This window comes from Sceloporus undulatus, chromosome 3, assembly GCF_019175285.1.
Source record: "Sceloporus undulatus isolate JIND9_A2432 ecotype Alabama chromosome 3, SceUnd_v1.1, whole genome shotgun sequence".
Classification (NCBI taxonomy): domain Eukaryota; kingdom Metazoa; phylum Chordata; class Lepidosauria; order Squamata; family Phrynosomatidae; genus Sceloporus; species Sceloporus undulatus.
In genome coordinates, this window is record NC_056524.1 from 235,699,844 (window position 1) to 235,714,527 (window position 14,684).

Below are 14,684 nucleotides of genomic sequence, written 5' to 3' on the forward strand. Positions count from 1 at the left end.
TGTACTGGAACTGGGAAATTGAAAAAGGTCACACTAGTTACAACTGCTATAGGCTCCAGCAAATTTTGAGGCAAACTCAAGTGCAGGGTCTAACATTTACTCTCAGTAAGCTCCTCTGTTCTTCTGCATAAACTTATCAGGTCAATAAATACATCCTCCTATGTGCTCTCTTCAAGTCCTCCACCTTTAAAACTAAAGCAGGAGGTGATCCAACCAAGTTAACTTTTTAGACAATAACTCCCAGAATTGTTTATCCAATATGGGCAGTGGCTATGCTAGCTAGAGGATTCTGACAGTTGTAGTAAAACAGTTAACTTTTACATTGCTTAAGACACGGTCTTCTGCCTTATCACACTCTAATACTAGAATTCTTTCCTTGGATGGACTTTAGTGTCCATGGCATAAATATTAAGAACCTGGCATGAACTTGAACATCTCTTAGTGCCAGATGAAGACCTGTTATGAGGTATAACACTGTATTATATTTTATCTTACCATTAGCATATTTTGAATGTTACTGTTTTTAAAAAAATGCTTTTATTTTAATGTTGGTGGGAGGGAGGGGGGACTCTGACAACTCACAGGCTGAAAAGTGAGCTGAATATAGTCCAAGTTTCAATCAAATCAAATTCAGTAGGTTACTTACAAAAATAGCTTTTACAATGTTGGCTCAAAGTCAGAAGGTCCAAATTAAGTGCAGGCAGCTTGAATGAAGGATCATCAGAAAGGCTCAAAACCCATGGCAAAGACAGTAATCCAAAGAGGTTTTCAATCATCTCCTCTTTGAACTGGATGTTTACTTTATGAGAAAAATACACATATGCAAAAATTTAATTCAAATACTTGAAAAACTCAGTATACAGTTTGTTGACAAAAGAGCAGCACCAAGTCATTTAAAATGAGCAAAAGTTAACAGTTCAGTGATGGACCAAAGGCTCATCATGTCAGAAGTAATAATCTCTGGCACACAGAGTTTAAAGGATTCCAGGCAACAAGGATGAGGAACACTTAGACACTAGCTATTGATCAGCAATAGACAGTGCTGAATTAGGATTAATCAAGAGTGTTTCTGGAGGAAGGATTCCTCAGGTTAGCAATCAAAAGATCTTGTGTAGCTATTCTGCTTTTCCTTCTTAAGTATTTGTAACAACAACAACAAAAGGCCCAGACATGGACAAGGGAAACATGAGTGGTTTATAAACGGAAAATGGTAACATCTGGACTTTCTGTAAAATTTTGGGAATGAATCAGGGCTATTACAAAACACAACCACTGTCTGGAAGAATCCCAGAAGCCCAGTTAAATATAAGGCGCTATAATTATACATTACTATGAACTGCTAAAGTATGATGCACTAGGAAGGCTTGATGTGAATGCACTTTTTATTAAATTTTAGCAAACTCACAGTACTTTAAAGTGCATGTGTGAACTATTTCATTATTTATTTATTTATTTCCTGCCTTCCTCCTGACATGGGAGCCAGTGTAGTTTACCAAAAGACTGAAACAGGACAGGCCTAATTACTGGTATTTTAACAATATCTCACCTTGCATATAGAGTACGGCATCAATTATTTTCACTACTCTTTGAATTACTGGTTCAACATCAATTATGGCTGAAGCGGGATCTAAAAGCTTCCAACAAACTTTCAATCCTCTCATGACAACTTCTGAAGAAATCCAGATTAACCAGACATGTTGTCCTGTTGCTGAAGGACAAACAGTATTATTTTGTTTGTGGCTGTGAGCAACTTGATGTCCTATGCTGTTAAGGAAAAAAACAAGATATCACGTAAAGTCGAAGGCTTTCATGGCCAGCAACCATAGTTTTTTGTGGGTTTTTTGGGCTATATGGCCATGTTCCAGTAAGTTTCTTCCTGACATTTCGCCAGCATCTGTGGCTGGCATCTTCAGAGAATGCTTTGCCTGGAAAAATTGGGTGCATATATACTGTGTGAGCCTGGGAATGTAGAAATGATTTGCATGTGTATTGTTCTGTGCTGATGGCTGGCCTCAGGCTGGGAGGCTAATGCAAAAGAGGATTAATGTCTGCTAATTGGTGATCATTATCTGCTGGGAAAGCCCCTGGCGCTGAATGGTTTCCCATTTGCATTTGCTGAGTCCTAATTTTGCTATTCCTGAGGACTGGTAGCCAAATTTTGTACACTTTAAGGGTTTCTTATTTCTGGTTGAAATTGTCCAGGTGTTTCTGGATTTCAATGGCTTCCCTGTGCATCCTGACAAGGTAGTGGTTGGCATGGTCCAGAACTTCAGTGTTTTCAGACAGTATTTTATGCCCAGGATGGTTAGTGGCATGTTCTGCTACTGCTGATTTTTCTGGCTGGCCCAGTCTGCAGTGTCTCTCGTGTTCCTTGATTCTTGTTTGCACACTGCGTTTGGTGGTCCCTATGTAGACTTGTCTGCAGCTGCATGGTATGCAGTAAACTCCTGCGGCTTAGACAATTTTAGATATGAGATAACAGATGAAATAGAAGAAAGTCTATTGGTCATTGGAAAAAAAATCTACATACAATGGTAAATGTATACTTGTTTAAGAGAAACAGGTCAGATGAACTGAAAATAGCAGAAAAAGAAATCTGCTTGAAATAAAGAAAAACTATATAGAAATGGCTCAAAAGATTGCCAAACGAAATAATGCTATCGAAATAGGGGCACGTGGGGGGAGGGTTTTCTTTTTCACATTTCTGTTCTTTTTTTTTCTTTCTTTTGTGAATAAAAGTGAAAAGAGGTTGATGTCATAAAAAAAGTGAATTCAGCAATTAGACTAAATTTTAATATGGTATAATATGTATAAAATGTATCAATATGTATCAAGAATGGTACCAAGAATGTAAAATGATGTAATATGTAACCTCTGCAACCAAAAAAAATTAAAAACATAAAAAAAAAAACCTCCTGCAGCTGTGAGAGGGTCTCTCTGGTCCTTGGCTGAGCGAAGCATTTGCTGGATTTTCTTCATCGATTTGTAAACCATTTGAAGGCTGTGCTTCCTCCTCACCACTTTGCCTATTCTGTCTGTGACTCCTTTGATGTATGGTAAAAATACCTTCCCTTTGGGCGGCTGCTTGTCTTCACTTCTCTGGGTATTCCTGGGTCTGGCAGCCCTTCTGATGTGAGCTGGAATAACCATTGGCCTGTAGAGCCTGGTCCAGATGCTTCAGTTCATCTTCCAAGAAGTGGGGTTCGCAGATGCGTTTTGCTCGGTCTACCAGTTTTGATTGTGCTTCTTTTTTGTCCTGGGTGATGGTTGGAGTTCTTGTGCAGGAATCGGTCTGTACGTGTGGGTTTTTGGTATACTGTGTGACGCAAACGTAGGTTCGGTTTGCAGATGACTAGGACATCCAAAAATGGCAGTGTTCCTTCCTTTTCTTTTTCCACAGTGAATTGGATGTTGAGGTGGATGTTGTTCAGATGGTTCAGGAATACAGCCATACACATGCAAATCACTCCTGCATTCCCAGGCTCACACAGTATATATACACCCAGTTTTTCCAAGCAAAGCATTCTCTGAAGATGCCAGCCACAGATGCTGGCGAAACGTCAGGAAGAAATTTTTCTGGAACATGGCCACATAGCCCAAAAAACCCACAAAAAACTAAAGATATCACATAGTCACTGAAATGGCATAATCAGATGGTACATATAAATTCAGTACAACCATTTTTTTCAAATGTTAAATTGAGACTGTCCACTTCTTAGTTCAACAAACAACCATGAGAGAACCAAGTTTATTGTGCAGCTCAACAACCATGCACAAATATCTTCAAAACCCCTTCACCAATTATTTATCCAATACATCATTCCTATTTCAAGATCTGGATATTAACAAAAAAGGAGGAAGCTCCATCACCAAAAATGTTTTATTTGCTAACTTAAATACTGGCACAACAATGAGCTGTTCAAGTATTTTTATAGAAACCCTACTTGATGAACCATTTGTCATCCTAACTTGGCAGATTACTGCACTACACCCTTATGGTACTGTTATTCTACTACATTCTTGTTGCATTCTGGGATTTGCAGTTTAGGGAGGGGCATTTAGAATTCTTAGCCAGATAACTCTTAGGCCTCACTGAACTACAAATCCCAGAATGCAACAGGAGGCAGCCAGAGTAGTAAAAGTGGAATAGCAGCACTATAAGAGTGTAGTGCAGTAATCTACTTGGTCTTTTACTTTTAAAACCCCAGCAACTGTAACAATGGCATGTAGAATATTAACTAAAGTAAGCCTGAGGGCAGGGAAATGTCTAATTAACTAAATCTCTGTAATGCGCCATGTAAATTTATGATGCTATATAAACAAACAACAACAACAATACAACAACAATATCCATTTTCATACATTCAGGTAAAATAAAATTGGAAACTTGGATTATTTTACCTCTGCAATTCTGATACTGAGTGGACTGAGCACAAAGAAGCCAGTTGGAATATCAAAGAAATTCCCTCTATGGTTTCTAGAACTTCCCGTGGCAGAATGTCTTGTTCCATAAGCAGCAAAAGAGATTCTGCTCTCTTGCTAATCAAATTCCACAACATGCTCTTCACTGTCATATTCACAGGACTGCGCCTACAAATTGACATATCATGTTAGAACTTTAAAAAATGTTAAAACTTTGAAAAACTTTTCCAAAAAAAATTAAAGCTGCAATATAAACAGGACAAAATCCTATAACAGTAAAAAGTAAACTGTTCACAAACTGCTCACAAGCGGTATAAGAATGTAGGTGCTCGTGGTAAGAGGTAACCAAATTCTCCTTATGCTGGAGGAAAAGTGTTAGTGGCATTGGGAGGAGGAGACCACCTTATAAAGGTTGACTCAGAGCCAGCTATTTCTTCAGCACTTGGCTCTGAAAGAATCCTTGGGCCAAAACACTACATACTAGGGGTTTGGAAAACCACCTGTGCACAGGAAATTTTCCAAGCAATCCTTTCACAGCATTTTGGTTCCAAGGACTCTTTGGAGCCAAAGGTTTTGTCTATGGGAGAGAAGATGTGGCTTCTTCTGCTTCCAGTCATTGCTGCTGCATTCTCCAGCATTACTTCATTCTTTCACTGCTGTTGTCTACCACAACATGATGCACCTTTGCATCTTTTTCCTCCTGTTCTTGTTACCATTTCCATCACATTCTACACCTTTCCCACATTCATTATCTAATGACAGGAGAGGGTGCAGAGATGATGATGATGACGATTATTATTATTATACTTTATTTTATATTATTATTTTTATTATTTATGGTATTTATACCCTGCCTAAAGGCTATCAGAGCGGCTTAACTTTATTTCTACATACAAACATACATACAAACAATGAAATCGATAAAAATGAAAGCTGCCAATGGTGTACATTATACAAAATACATATAAAATAATAGATAATAATACAAGATAGAATTAGATAAAAATGGAGATCCCTCAAAATATGCCATCAGGATGTTTTGCTCCACAAGAATTAAATAGGCCCTTGGCCTGTGTATAGAAATTCATCTGCAGAAAATAGCCAGATTGAATAACTCCTTTTTTTGACAATCTGCAGTGGAATAAGGTGCTATTACACTACAGAAATTTAATTTGAACTATAAAGTTAAGCTGCCCTGTGTTTTGAGTATTGGGGTAACCACTTTGTCTCCCCAGAAATTAATGAATGGTTTAATTATTCTCACATTACAGAACAGTTTAAACTGCAACAGTGCAGTAATTTGCTGTTGTTGTTGTTGTGTGCCTCCAAGTGATTTCCAACTTATGGCAACCCTATCATGGGGTTTTCTTGGCAAGACATGTTCAGAGGGGGTTTGCCTTTCCCTTCTTCTGAGGCTGTGTGACTTGATTGGTTTCTATGTTCGAGCAGGGATTCGAACTCTGGTTTTCAGAGTCAGAATCCAATGGTCAAACCACTACAGCACACTGGTTCTCAAGCAGCAAGTTGTTCCACTGGAATTCAAACAATATACACATTTTGGATAGCAAGGCTAGCTGTTATCCTCCATACTACTTTTGGGGTTATTTAAGGTATTAGAAATCCAAATAATTCAGCTTTACTGAACAGGGAAAAACAGAAGCTTGCTCTGGGTACAGCAAAAATAATTTTACATTTAAAAAACAAAATTAAGAATCATGTTAAACAGGCACTTTAAACTCTGAAAAAGCTTTCAAGTAAACAGCAGTTCTACCATTGACTTAGCCATAATTAGTTTTATCTACAGAAACTGCTTAGAGTAAAAATCATACTCTGCTGGCATAGAGGACTTTTTGGATTGCTTTAATGACAAACGTAGCCGTTTTTCTGGAACTTCATCACTACTGCTACTCCCCCCATCAGTATCAGAAGTTTCTGGATTATTACTACGCTGCAGCCCCTGAATGATATTCGCTGCTTCTGTCTTCAAGGCAGCATAAAGTGGACCCTGCAGATACTAAAAGACAAACACATACATCTTTGTAGTGCTGGACAACTTTATCATACATAAACATACATTTATATAAGGTCTCACAACTTTATAAAGAATAGTTTATATACAAATATGAACAGAGAAATATAAACATCAGAGTTAATAAATTATTTCCCATTTCTGGAAATAAAAATGATATGCTTACTGTGTAAGTAGCTAGGACTATTTAGCACAACATGCTGACAAACTATTTTTAAAGCTGTCATTGGAAATGAGCATTTTGAGAGAGCCCTTTTGGGGAAGGGGCAGAAGCTGATAGCTTAGATGTCCTCTTACCTCTGCATGACCCCTTGACTGCTAACAAGTCAACTCCTGCTACCATTCTTTTGCCCTATACTAGCATTGATGGATGACATGGGCAATCCTAACCTCAATTATATATCTTGGCACTTCAGGATTTTGTCTAGTTCCTTCACAGCTGCCCTTCCAAGTCCCAGTCTTCTTCTGATTTCTTGACTGCAGTCTCTATCCTGATTAATGACTGAGCCAAAATATACGAAACATTGATATTTCAATGTCTTAATTGTCTACTGCTTTAAAGTTATATAAATCACCTGTGTTCATTATTTTTTTTCTTAATGATCAACTCTAAATCTGCCTTTGCACATTCTTCCTTGACTTTCTTCAATAATTCTTTCAAGTGTGGTATTTTCTGTTAGTAGTATTAATACAAAATACGAATATTAAAATAGAATTAATCTATTCACATTTATAACATGATTAAAATAATAAAAAGCAGTTAAAAACAGTGCAATTAAAACAATACAGCACTCTCTTTAAAAAGCCTGTTTCTTAAGAAAAGGTTAAGTTCTAAAAGCCTATCAGAACAAAACAAATTATTTGCTTGCCAATGGAAAAACAGCAAGGAGGAGGCCTTTTTGGCCTCCCTGGGGAAAATATTCCAGAGCCTAGAGGCAGCCACAGAAAGGTCCTTTCCTTACATCACTACGAGCAGTACCCACTACTTAAAAAAAACAAAACCCAAAACCATATAGGTCTCATTTAATCATTTTTGTCAAGGGGTAAATGAAACCATCTCCTAATAATAATAATTGTTGTTATTTCTTACCTGCCCCTCCCCATGCACGGAGGCAAATGTTCTTCCCATTCAGATTAACTAATGGTTAATAAAACTATGTACTTTACTACACCAGCATGTACAGTTGTTCATATCAGTGGCCAATACTAAAATGAGGGTATGAACACATTTTACCAGAGTCCTCGTACTCAGAAGTTCACTTCTATGGGTCTGATTGCAGAATCTGAGCCAGTAGGTGTTCAAGATTAGATAGGCAAAAATAAATGTAAAGTACATTGTAACTTACACATCTACTGTTGGTGAGGTTTTTTTGGAAATAATTGCTTCCACAAGCTTTAAAATGTGCTTACTCACAGCAATGCAAATTCTGTTGTGATTGTTTTTTCATAGCACTCACCTCCTGATCCACCTGTGTTCCAATGACTGAGACAAACAATCTGCAAATGCTGTTAATGCAGGTCTTTCTAACTGGAACAGCAGATTCATATCCAGGTGGCACAAACACCATGAAATACTGCAGCATGTGACATAAGACACTTTTCATCTTCTCAGACTGAAGAATCCTCAGCACATCAGCTTCAAACAATGCATGGATTTTCTCCAATAATATACTGAGATAAATAGGTTCGATGTTCTCATAGGAATGTGTTTCAAAAGGAAACACCGTTCTCACTAGTACTGACAATGGTTCCTCATAGAGTTCCAACTTTCCAGCATCCATTTCAGGAATGGACTGCAAGATTCCAAAAAGAATGGAGAAGAAACTGCTCGCTAGTTCTTCTGGAGGCCCTCCTAGCTGTACCAGTTCTGTTAAAAATGTCATGCTCAAAACTTTAACTTTTGGAGAACCATAGTCCAATAGGGAGCACCCTATCCCCCAAAGAATAATGTCCTGTCGTTTAAAAAATAAATAAGAAACTATGTCAGTAAGAATTCTCATCAAAGTTATCTCCAAGCACTCCACATTGCTCATGCCCATTAACTGAAGATGGACAGAACTTAAACAGCCCAGATGCATATTAGAATTGCACAGAAATCTGCTCACAGTCACAGGCCAGCTAAGTAAACTTCCTTGAGAGCACCTCTCCATACTTCTCTCATGGAGTAAAATCAGGTCATGAAGAAGATCCAGTACTTCTCTTGTCAACAAGTCAAATACGGCACTATTCCGCACTTTGAACACACATAGTAAAGAGCAAATAACATGGCTGATGTTCTCATGTAAAACATGGCAGTTAGGGGTAGAAGCAACTCTTAGAAGCCTTGCAATGATCCAACTGCTGAATTCTAGAAGGAGATGGGGAAAAGAGATATGTTAGGGTTGCAATATTACTGAGTAAGCCCCACTGGGTACCAAAGACAGAGAACCTATGGTCCTCCATTATCTCTCCCCACAGTCACTGGGACCGATGGAAATTGGACCCTAACAACACCTGGAAGGCCACAGGCTGCCCTAGCACTGAGGTAAACCTGCAGAATCTCTTTTCTTCTAATCTGAATCCACTGTTTTGTGTTCTACTCCCTGGAGTAGCAAAAACAAACAAACAAACAAACAAACAAAAAACCAAGGTTGCTGCATCTATACTGGTAGTATTAGTTTTCTTTTCCTCCACATTGCTGTGGTGTACTGAGTTGCTGGTGTTTAAATAGGTTGTTTTGCTCCTTAGTTTTTGTTTATTTATTTGAACATACATTCTGGAATATTAATTTTCTTATATATTTTTAAAAAATATGTAGTATATGGCATTGGAGGCTTTTTTTCCTCAGTAAAACATAAACTGACATTTGAGCCAAAAGCTTGCTCTCAAACTTACTTTTCAAATAAAAACCAATAATCAAAAATTGATAGTTAAGCTGTCCTCAGTCAAATGCAACACAATTCCACAACAGTAGCGCTTGTCATCAATTGCACCTTTCAACCAAGTCTCCTTTTATTACTATTATTATTATTATTATTATTATTAAAGTTTATTTATAAAACGCTGTAAGTTTTCACAGCGCTGTACATGCTGAATATATAAAATATCACCAATACAAACCTGCCTAAAGTGTACAATCTAAGCAAAACAAAATAACAGTATTAAAACATAAATTAAAATACGTCAAAACACAGACACATAATAACCATCCAATCAAGCCATTAGGTGGAACGCTTCCCTAAACAAAAACATTTTTAGTTCAGCCTTGAAGTTGGCTAAGGAGGTGGTATTTCACAGTTGTAAGGGAAGAAGATGCCAGAAGTGGGGAGAAGCATGGGCAAAGAGGCAAATCTGAGTGGGGTAAGAGGAAATCATAGGTTGAGTCAACAGCTCAGGATTACTAGATCTTAAAGCACAGGCTGGACAATACGGGAAGACAAATGAAGCCAGATAGGGAGGTGTCAGACCACAAAGGGATTTAAAAGTCAACAAAAGAAGCTTATATTGAATTCTGTAAGGAATGGGAAGCCAATGAAGGGATAATAACAGCAGAGTGATGTGATCAAAGTGATGGGCAGAGAAGATAATCCTGGCAGCAGAATGCTGTACAGGAATCAGTGGACTAAGATGGGAAAAAGGAAGCCCCATTCACAAAAGGTTATAATAATCCCGGTGAGAGACAACCAATGCATGGATCAATGTCTTAGCTATAGCTGCAGACCGAAAGGGTCGGATTTTAGCAAGATTATAAAGAAAAAGTCTACACGATTTGCCTGTGACCTGGATCTGGGGGACAAACAAAGAATCAAAGATGAAGCCAAGGCTACACACCTCCTTCACAGGTTGAATACAAATGTGATTGACAGTAATTGAGAAGGAATACTGCACTGATGGTTTAGGAGGGAAAACAAGTAGCTCAGTTTTAGCCATGTTAAGTTTCAGCTGGATGGAGCGTCCACGTAGAAACAGCCGAAAGCCATGATAACAATTGATGTTCAACCTCCGGAGAGAGATCTGGAGTTGAAAAATACAATTGAATGTCCTCAGCATAAAGATGATATTGAAAGCTGTAGGAGCTAATAAGATCACCTAGGGAGAGAATATAAAGGGATAACAATAAAGCACCCAGGATGGAACCCTGAGGGACTCCAACAGATAACAAAATGGGAGTAGAGACCTGACCTCCAGTGACCACCACAAACAATCTATTTGAGAGGTATGATTTAAACCACTTTAGGATTGAGTCTGTAAATCCCAGATCCTTGAGTAAATCCACTAAAAGACCATGATCAACCGTACTGAAGAAGACAGAAAAATTGAGAATAAGAACAGAATAGAGGCCTTTTGACTTGGCCAGTAAGAGATCATCTGCAATCTTCGTAAGAGCAGTCTCGGTAGAGTGCGATGGACGGAAGCCAGACTGAAAAGGATCCAGGATAGAGTTAGGAGACATAAACTCAAGACAACGAAAATAAACAGCACATTCCACTTTTAAACTCAGACAGCCACCCAGTGACACACTGAACCTCAGCTTTTTGCCGTAACTAGAGTAATCTCTTTTCTTCCTGGAGCAAGCTTCAAAGCTAATATATTGACAGTCCAATTCTAGGTATTCTGTTCAGAAGTATGATTCAATGAGTCCAATGGAATTAATTCCAAGTAAATACATAAAGGACGGCAGCCTTAATCTTCACAAGTTAATTTATTTTAAGATTTTAGGCTATCAAGGGTTTTAAAGGTATAGGATGTTGAATAGGGTATCTCCTGAGTTTGTTGTTTTTGTTATGTGACTTCAAGTCATTTTATGGTGACTCTATTATCAAGTGATTTTCTTGGCAAGATTGTTCAGAAGAGGTTTGCCCTTGCTTTCCTCAGAGAATGAGGGGTGAAGCAGACCATCCTGAAGGAGCAGCTTCTGGCTGCCCCTTTGAGTGCTGGATTGGGGGCACAGCATCCACGCATTGCAGCCCTGATCTGGCTTTTTTTCCAGCCCAAAAAGCAGCACAATACCACTCCTTTTGGGGACAGAAAAAAGCTGACTCTTTCGCTGCACTAGTAGCTCTTCCGTGTTTCTGCAGAGTGTACCATCTAATTGCTGCGCTGCAGGAACATCCCAATGCTGCCCACCGACTGGGAGGGCGGGCTGCGTGATGCCAGCTTGGGGGCGGTGTCAGGTGTCCAGCATGCAGATGTCATGCCCCTACGTCACCCTGAAGCTGGCTACTTTTGCCGGTCTGTACCAGTAGTAAGAGAGTTTGACTTGCCTAAAGTCACCTAGTGCGTTTCCATGACTGAGCAGGATTCAAATCCTGGTCTCCAAATGTCCTAGCCCAACATTCCACCACACTGCCTCCCATTTCCTGATTACCCCTTGCCCTTTGTGACATTCAACAGTAACACAGTCCTATGACAAATACACTGCCGTTTCCTACTGTCATCATCTTTAATTTGCTGATTTACAAAGACTCCATAGAAATGTTTAAATGAACTCACCAATGCAGCTGGCTTCTGTTTCACTTTGCTGATGAGTTCCAGTTACATTTATAAATACAAGTGGGGATGATTTCATAATATGCAGGATAAAATCAAGCAACATTACAGAACTTGGCTGCGACTCAGTTTTCTTAACAAGTTCTAAAGCAACTGAAAAGTAAATAAAGTCATATTGCTTTATAGTAATTTCACACATTATTTCCCTCTTCAAAATAAATCTAACATTTGTTCTGTAAAAGTACTGAACAGTATTACTGAAAGTAAAATTCGCACTTCTCATTAATGGTAAACATCTACTCTTAGCAGCAATTTGTAAAAGGGTAATTATGTTAATCTGTTGCTGCTTAACAACAACGTGCCAACATTTATTTATTGTCGCATCAGATTTTGTGGATAACAAGAACAAAGTAAAATTTCAAACCTCATATAGCTGTGTGTGTGTGTGTGCGCGCACACACACACACACACACATATGTATGTCATTGGGAGAGTGGGATCAGCAAAACGGGATGTGTATCACAACTGTATTCAAGCATCCTGACACTAATTAAGGCAAATAATGCATCTGTTAACCAACACATATCTCAGCTTTCCCCATTGCATCATTACTCTTCAATATACATATTCTATTAGAAAGACTGTCTAATAATAGATTTGCCTACTTATCAACATTTCTAGACAGGACACTGTACAATGGGGTAACTTTTCAAACTCTGGCCATTCTAACAATTAAAGTCTTGATTTACTCACCAACATCTACATCCACTAGAATGCGATCAATAAACTGACAGAGAATTTGTCTTGGCTTCTGCACCACAGTATCGTATTCCTCTGGAGTAGCACTGGAATCAGACGTATTTAAACAGTCAACACTGGTTTGTTTGTTTTTTACTTTAATATGTTACTATGAATGCTGAAACTTATCAAGCAGTTCAGTTCTATAATCAGAACTATGGGCTTTATTTCACAGCTGATAGGAATTGATATACCAACAGTGGGGATGTCTATGTCAATATCAACACTACTTTGTGGATTTACTTATGATTTTTACCTGTCACAACCAATATTCTGGCTGATAACATATTATCCTTCTGATGAAGAAGATTCCAATTTATAAAAGCTTATGCATAATAAATCTGTCATAGGACCTCCTGTTGTCTGTCTTCCAGCTGTAAGAAAGGGAATGCCACTTCAGCTATGCTTCCAAACTGTCTTGGGGATGCTTTGCCTCAAATGCCCATATAGAAATATTTTGTGTAATATAAGTGAACCACTGAGGTTGTCACCCACAGGCAGACTGCGCCCTGACTTATGTTAAATAGTACTTAATACTATTTTCTGCCTTCAAGTGATTTTTGACATATGGTGACCCTAAGGTGAATCTATCACAGAGGTTCCTTGGCAGGATTTGTTCAATGGAGATTTGTCTTGCCTTTCTTTGAGACTAAGGTCCAGAACACACTGCAGAGACAATCCAGTTCAAGACCACTTGGACTGTCCTGGCTCAGTGCTAGGGAATCCTGGGAATTGTAGTTTATTGTGGCATCAGAGCTCTCTCACTCGCTCTCTCTCTCTGAGAGAGAAGACTAAATGTCTCACAAAAACTACACTTCCAGAAGAAAGAAGAGGAAAACAAGAAAAGGAAAAAGAGACACCAAAGAATTGGAAGAGGAAAGAGAAATAAAGGAAGACAAGAAAGAACACTGGAAAAACAAGAAAGAAGAAAGGAAAGAAAGAAAGAGGGGGGAAGAAAGGGGCTATACAGGAGAAGGAAGAATTTGAATTAGGGTAAGATGATGTATTGGATCAGTGATTCCCAAACTTTGGTCCTCCAGGTGCCTTGGACTCCGACTCCCAGCAGCCACAGTCAGCTCGGGTAACAGCCAGGAATTCTGGGAGGTGAAGTCCAAAACATCTGGAGGACCAAAGTTTATTAGCTAAGACTCAGAGGTTTTTTGTTGCTGGATATTGTAAATTCAAAGATATTTAGAGGGTGTGCAAATAATGAAATAAAGGCATATAATGAATAAAATGAAAACGAAAACAGAAACTACACTTCCCAGGATTCCCTTGCATTGAGCCAGGGCCTCTAAACTGGATTATTTCTGCAGTGCGGATGCGGCCTAAGGCCTCACCTGCCCAGTTCCCGGAGGGCGGGGATCATGGAGGCCATCTCGAGCCCTTGGTCCGCCGCCATTCCCTCCCAGAGCCTCTGCTTCGACCCAGTGCTGCTTTTCCCGCCTTCTTCTTCTTCTTCTTCTTCTTCTTCCTCTCCTCCTCTTTCAGGAAGGAAGGAAGGCCTGGGACGGTGGCCGACAGGCGCCAAACTTCCTAGGAAGGCGTTTCGCTTCTCTTTCTCTTTATTGCCTCAGGATTGGGGAAAAAGAAACATAACAGTCAAGATTAGAATACATAGCCTCACATGAATGGCTTCCTAGAGCCAGTGGGGCTCTAGTGGTTTCAGGGCTGGACTATGATTCTGGAGGCCAGGGTTACGAAATAGTAACATAATACATAAGAAACAATACATAACAACACACAAAAGGGTTCAATAAAATAAGGCAGGCAACAAATTAAAAACAACAAGTAACAATCACTGGGCCATGTAAACCCAACTCTTGGGCAAGTCACACTCTCTCAGCCTCAGGGGAGGAGGCCATGGCAACCCCCCTCTGAATTATTATTATTATTATTGTTATTATTATTAAGCTTTTATTTCTATAGCACTGAAAATTTGCGCAGTGCTGCGCATACTATTAAA

General features: G+C 39.0%; 1 protein-coding gene across 1 annotated transcript in view; it reads right to left on the minus strand.

Moving 5' to 3' along the window:
- Nucleotides 1–14,180, minus strand: part of ATR (ATR serine/threonine kinase) — a 78,823-nt gene extending 64,643 nt beyond the window's left edge. The window contains exons 1-9 of the mRNA XM_042458525.1: nt 14,059–14,180; nt 12,674–12,765; nt 11,924–12,073; nt 7,909–8,798; nt 6,252–6,436; nt 4,402–4,590; nt 1,547–1,764; nt 647–799; nt 356–456 (exon numbers count right to left, since the gene is read on the minus strand). Of these exons, the coding sequence (XP_042314459.1) occupies nt 356–456; nt 647–799; nt 1,547–1,764; nt 4,402–4,590; nt 6,252–6,436; nt 7,909–8,798; nt 11,924–12,073; nt 12,674–12,765; nt 14,059–14,120 (2,040 nt within the window). The 5' untranslated portion in view covers nt 14,121–14,180. The remainder of the gene's footprint in view (nt 1–355; nt 457–646; nt 800–1,546; nt 1,765–4,401; nt 4,591–6,251; nt 6,437–7,908; nt 8,799–11,923; nt 12,074–12,673; nt 12,766–14,058) is intronic.
- Between the last annotated feature and the right edge of the window lie 504 nt (nt 14,181–14,684).